Source organism: Mesocricetus auratus, unplaced genomic scaffold (genome assembly GCF_017639785.1).
Source record: "Mesocricetus auratus isolate SY011 unplaced genomic scaffold, BCM_Maur_2.0 Super-Scaffold_100038, whole genome shotgun sequence".
Classification (NCBI taxonomy): Eukaryota; Metazoa; Chordata; class Mammalia; order Rodentia; family Cricetidae; genus Mesocricetus; species Mesocricetus auratus.
The window spans coordinates 6,942,933-6,948,932 of NW_024429216.1; the positions used below are offsets into that span (position 1 = coordinate 6,942,933).

Here is a 6,000-nt window from a genome sequence, read left to right on the forward strand (position 1 = left end):
GAATGTTCCACAGCATAAGCAAATGTAAGTCATTTTAAAGAAATATTTTACAACACAGCCCCTTGCCCTGTCATACCGTTCCCATCTAGCCCACATCGGGGCATCCATCACCAGGGCACAGAGAAGTGTCTGTGTGGCAAGTCCTCCTGCCTCGCTGCAGGGTCCCCAGGGGTCCTGCGCGAGCTGTCCCGCTGCACTTCCTTCTCCCGATCTTCGCCTGTCCCTCACGGCGCATCCCAGTGCTCCATCCACACCAGGAAGTCCTCCTCATGCTGAGCTTGCTCCCTGGTCTGCTAGCATGGTGTTCCCTACCTCCACCCTCGCTCCAGACCTTTCCATCACCAGCCGGCCCTTCGTCTGGGTTCTTTCTTCACCCCTGCTTTCCCCTCGTCTCCTGTTTCTCTTGATGCTCTCTGGTGATCGGGGCCCTCACAAACCAGGCGGGACCAGTCAGGACCAGTCAGGACCAGAGAAACGGAGTGGTGGGATAGGGGTCCAGGGTACATCCCTAGAACGGAGGGGTCTGCCTCAGGCTGCCTTCGAGGTATCCTTGGCTTTGAAGAAGGGGACAGCTAAGTCCGTTTGCCCCAGTGCAGCCTGCTAGAAGGTGCTGAGAGGCTGGCTAGCGCCAGCTCTAAATATAGAGGCAATACCCGCGGTCCCAGTGCTGACTCTGCCCCAACCAGGTGGTGATCATGCGGGACTACCGGCACGAAAACGTGGTGGAGATGTACAACAGCTACCTGGTGGGTGACGAGCTCTGGGTGGTCATGGAGTTCCTGGAGGGAGGCGCCCTCACCGACATCGTCACCCACACCAGGTACTGCTGGGTGGCCTGCTGGCCCGTGTGCTCCCGGGGTGGAGCTGGGACCCTTCAGCCTCTGGTGATAGACAAGCCCCCCCCACAGTGTGGGCGGGCCAGGGAAGCCAGGCGAGGCGCACAGGATGGGGTCATGGCATCTTAGATTCCCCCAACTCCCATTGGGGCAGGTCTGGGACCTCTGGATGGCCTGAAGCCAAGTGAGGGTCTTGGCTCCCCACCCTCGCCCCAGGGCCGGGCATCCCAGCAGGGCCCTGTCTACCCGAAGCTACTTCTGCCCATGCAGGATGAACGAGGAGCAGATTGCTGCCGTGTGCCTGGCTGTGCTGCAGGCTCTGTCTGTGCTCCATGCCCAGGGCGTCATCCACCGAGACATCAAGAGTGACTCCATCTTGCTGACCCATGACGGCCGGGTAAGGAGAGAGTGGCTGAGGCGCCTTTTCATTGTTTCTGATTTTCAAGACAGAGTTCCTCCAAGTATCCCTGGCTGTCCTGTCTGTAGACCAGGCTGGCCTCAAACTCACAGAGATCCGCCTGCCTCTGCCTCCCGAGTGCTGGGACTAAAGGTGTGCGCCACCAACGCCCGGCAGCTTTTCATCTTTTTGACAGAACAGCTTGAAGGAAGAAAGTTTTGTTTTATGTTTTGTTTCTTAGCATTTCAGAGGTTCCAGTCCATGGTGGTAGGGTGGACTGGAGCCAAGATGCCCCCCCCTTCTTGGCGGCCAGGAACCAGGAGGAAGCTTGTGCTGAGGGTCTGTTTCCCTTTATCCCCGCCTGTAGAGTCGTACATGAGGGTAGCTCTTGTCCCCAGGTCATCCTTTCTGGAAAGCTGGCACCTCTCAGCCTTCTCCAGCTGATGGTCAGCATCACCGGTGCATACCGGTGCTGGGGTCCTTGCCTTACCCCCGCCCCGTGATGCTGCCAGGTGGCAGGTGAGCCTTTGTGTGGTGACTGGAGGAGCAGCTGACGGATCTGTTCCTCACAGAGCAGCTCACAATGGGCCTTCAAGTTGGTAGAAGGCACTGACCTCACAGAAGTGGAAGCTGCAGACTGCCCAGCGCCCAGACAAGCTCTAGGCTGCATGCTTCCCAGACAAGCCACTGGCCTGGGACTTGCTGTGTAGACTAGGCTGGCCTGAAACTCAGAGACAAACCAGTTCCCACACCTGCAACTTGCTGTGTAGACTAGCCTGGACTGGAACTTGCAGTGTAGACTAGGCTGGCCTTGAACTCACGACACATCTGCTCCCAAGCCTGGTGTGTGTACATTTTTGAGACAATGTATCCTGTGTCCTGGCTGGCCTGATACTTGCTGCACTGGCCCAAGCTGGTTTCTGACTCCTGTTTTAGACTCTGAGATCTCTTCCTCCAGACAGTTCCCCCTAGGGCCTTGTTGCCCTGGCGCTGCGGCTTTGGACGCCTGTGTCAGATTTGCTGCGGACCCAAGTGTCAACCTCCCTCTTGGTCCTTGTGTCATCCTGAGTGCCTCCCTCACTTTAGCAAGCCAGGTTGGAGCACAGGGCTGACCAAATGACAGTCCAGACCGTGTGGTGTGAAGCTGACTTAGCTGACTGCCCTGCTTTTAGGCTGAGGTCTTGACTCTGAATCTGAGGCCATGGTTGAGTCAGTACCCATAGTCTAAGGGAATATTATCTCTGGGGTCCAGAAGAGCCATACACGCTATCAGGGGTCCAAAAGGGTGTGAGTGCTAGGTACGGTTATAGCAGAGGTGCTCTCTCTCTCTCTCTCTCTCTCTCTCTCTCTCTCTCTCTCTCTCTCTCTCTCTCTCTCTCTCTCTCTCTGACTCTCTGACTCTCTGTCTCTCTCTCTCCCCCCTTCCCTCTCCCTCCCCTTTCCCCTCAGTCTTTTGCTCTCTCTATCTTGCTTTCTGTCTCGCATACGGACACAGCCTGCTCTGTGTTCCTCTTGAACCCATGCATAGATAGCACTTTCTCCCACTAGGTCCAAGGGCCAAGACCCCTGGGCTTTTAGAGCCAAGCCTGTCTTGGTCCCTGCTGAGCCCTCACCATCCACGGGCCTTGAGCCACATCCCCTAAGAACCGCAGGCCACCCCTGAGAACCCTGCCAGGGGGGAGCAGAGCCCTCACCCCTGCCGCTCAGTCTGGTAGCCGGGCCTCGCTGACCTGCAGCCCCTGTTTGCCCAGGTGAAGCTGTCCGACTTTGGGTTCTGTGCCCAGGTGAGCAAGGACGTGCCAAGGAGGAGGTCCCTGGTAGGCACACCCTACTGGATGGCCCCGGAGCTGATCTCCCGCCTTCCCTACGGGCCAGAGGTAAGCCCAGGGGTGGCCCCTGCCCAGTCCTGAGCAGCCTTCATGAAGGTGGCCTGAGTTTCCTTTGTCTGTTGGAAAGGCTGGGATGGTGATGAGGGAGCCAGTGTTGCTAGGGAGAGGATGGCACCTTCATTCTGGGATGGTGATGATGATGATGATGATGATGATGATGATGATGAGGGAGCCAGTGTTGCTAGGGAGAGGATGGCACCTTCATTCTGGGATGGTGATGATGATGATGATGATGATGATGATGATGATGAGGGAGCCAGTGTTGCTAGGGAGAGGATGGCATCTTCATTCTGGGATGGTGATGATGAGGGAGCCAGTGTTGCTAGGGAGAGGATGGCACCTTCATTCTGGGATGGTGATGATGATGATGATGATGATGATGATGATGATGATGATGAGGGAGCCAGTGTTGCTAGGGAGAGGATGGCACCTTCATTCTGGGATGGTGATGATGATGATGATGATGATGATGATGATGATGATGATGATGATGATGATGAGGGAGCCAGTGTTGCTAGGGAGAGGATGGCATCTTCATTCTGGGATGGTGATGATGAGGGAGCCAGTGTTGCTAGGGAGAGGATGGCGTCTTCATTCTGGGATGGTGATGATGAGGGAGCCAGTGTTGCTAGGGAGAGGATGGCGTCTTCATTCTCGCTGCAGTAGCCACCTGAGCCTGCTGTGGCCTGTCTAGCCCTGAGGTGTTCTCACAGTCAGTCAACAAATTTGATCGGGGTGGGCAGGCTGCAAGGCCCCACAGGGAGCCAGGCCAGCATGAGAATCCTTGGGACTATCTCAGTCAGGGCGGCTTGTAAGTGACAGGAATGGAGCTTAAACACAGCAATACATGGCAGCTGTTGTTCCCGAGACCTGAGGATTCAGGTTACGGGCCCAGGACTAGGGACAGAGAAGTAGAGGCCAGCTGGGGGCCATGTTTCCTTGGGCTTACGGAGGACGGGCTGCTCTCTGCACTTAGCCTATGGTCCCTTTTCCCTAGGTGGACATCTGGTCACTGGGGGTGATGGTGATCGAGATGGTGGATGGTGAACCCCCCTACTTCAACGAGCCACCCCTCAAAGCCATGAAGATGATTCGGGACAACTTGCCACCCCGACTAAAGAACCTGCACAAGGTGAGCGGAGCTAGGCTGAGCCCAGAGTCAGAAACACAAGGTCCCCTGAGCCCTAGGCTGCCAGAGCTTAGGCCCGGATGCCAGACTGTAGGACTGTCCTGTTGGGGGATTTGTATGTGGGAAGGGGCTGCCCCGCTTCTTGCGAACCCACAGAAGTGGGGAGGAAATGAGTCTTAGGAGCCTTTGGGCCCCTTGTGGCCCAGCAGTAACCCCTGAGGCTTCTTAGACACCCCCAAGGTGCCATCAGCCCACAGGATGTTACAGGAAAGTGGCCCTGTAGGAAGTAACCCTGTCCCCTGGCCTCTGCTCCTCCGCAGGCGTCGCCGTCTCTGAAAGGCTTCCTGGATCGCCTGCTGGTGCGTGACCCAGCCCAGCGGGCCACTGCTGCTGAGCTCCTGAAGCACCCGTTCCTCACCAAGGCAGGGCCACCGGCCAGCATCGTACCCCTTATGCGCCAGCACCGGACCAGATGAGCTGGAGCCTGGTTCTGAACCAAAGACCCCTGGGCCACACTGCCCAGCACAGGCCAGTAGGGGCCGGCCTACTCCCACAGCCTGCGAGACACTGGGGACCGCCATCACTGTGCTGGGGGCTTCCTGGGACCCAACTACTGAGCTCCGCCTTTGGTTCCATGACTTGTAAAGCAACACCGGGACGTGGGAGCAAGCAAGGTTCCCTGTCCCTCACCCTCCAGGACAGACCCTTCCCCTGTGCTCTGTCCTCAGGAGAGAAGGCGGCTGCCCATCACTGGAAATCTGCATCAGGGGCCCCTGGGGACAGAGGTGATGGAGAGAGCGAGAGAGCGAGAGAGAGCGAGAGCGAGAGAGCAAGCGAGCGAGAGAGCGAGAGAGAGAGAGAGAGAGAGAGAGAGAGAGAGAGAGAGAGAGAGAGAGAGAGAGAGGGAGGGAGAGAGAGAGAGAGAGAGTTACCCAGAAAGTCTAGCTCCTCTGTCCTCAGTCTGCACGTAGGCGCCTCAGGCCCTGCCTGGCGCCCAACCCCTGACCCTGAGCCATTGGCGGGTCAATCCTGAATGTTTGAAGAGTGGCCTTTTCCCAGAGCCCACACCCTCTCTCCATGGAGAGAAAGGTTGGGGCCTCCCCTCCCCCAGCCTCTGCAGCGATGACTACTGCACCTGGACAGCCTCTGTTTTCTAGAAGTCTATTTATATTGTCATTTTATAACACTAGCTGTGGCCCAGGGGTGGCCCAGGGACAGGCCACTTTGAAGAATCAGGCTCCTGTCCCCCATCCTGCCACCACTCCCTCAAGTTAGTTTCACAATTAAACATTTTCTTGTTTTGGGGTGTGTGGTGTGTGAAGGTCCCGCTGCGTAGGGAGGGAAGTTTGGGGTGTGGGCCTGGGAATCTAGGCTGCATTGGAGAGACACTCCACCCTACTCCCTGCATGGGACAAGTGGGCCTCAACTCTGGAAGCAGCCTGTTGGCCAGAGTACAAGTCCCCACATCCCAGCGACCTGGAATTACTGTTTCTTCCTGAAAAAGGCAGCATTTGTTGTTTTGAGACAGGGTCTCACTACATCGCTTAGGGTGGCCTAAACTCACTATGTAACCTGGTTAGCTTCAGATTTGTAGCACTCTCCTGCCTCTGTCACCTGCTGTGATCACAGGTGGAGTTGGACAGTCACCTGGAAATGGTGTGTTGATCCTAACGAGTGTAGGAACTAGCAGATGAGCACTTTGGGGTTGAAGCCTGCACTTGTCCAAGGAGAGTGAGTCCTCCAAGCCCA

The 6,000-nt window shown here is 56.7% G+C and overlaps 1 protein-coding gene across 8 annotated transcripts in view; it reads left to right on the forward strand.

Annotated features, from left to right (window-relative positions):
* Pak4 (p21 (RAC1) activated kinase 4) overlaps positions 1 to 5,552 on the forward strand; it is a 39,892-nt gene extending 34,340 nt beyond the window's left edge. For all 8 annotated transcript variants that reach the window (XM_040734334.1, XM_040734335.1, XM_040734338.1 and 5 more), the window contains 5 exons: positions 687 to 820; positions 1,107 to 1,233; positions 2,985 to 3,110; positions 4,120 to 4,254; positions 4,572 to 5,552. In XM_040734334.1, the coding sequence (XP_040590268.1) occupies positions 687 to 820; positions 1,107 to 1,233; positions 2,985 to 3,110; positions 4,120 to 4,254; positions 4,572 to 4,727 (678 nt within the window). In that variant the 3' untranslated portion in view covers positions 4,728 to 5,552. The remainder of the gene's footprint in view (positions 1 to 686; positions 821 to 1,106; positions 1,234 to 2,984; positions 3,111 to 4,119; positions 4,255 to 4,571) is intronic.
* The last annotated feature ends 448 nt before the right edge of the window (positions 5,553 to 6,000 follow it).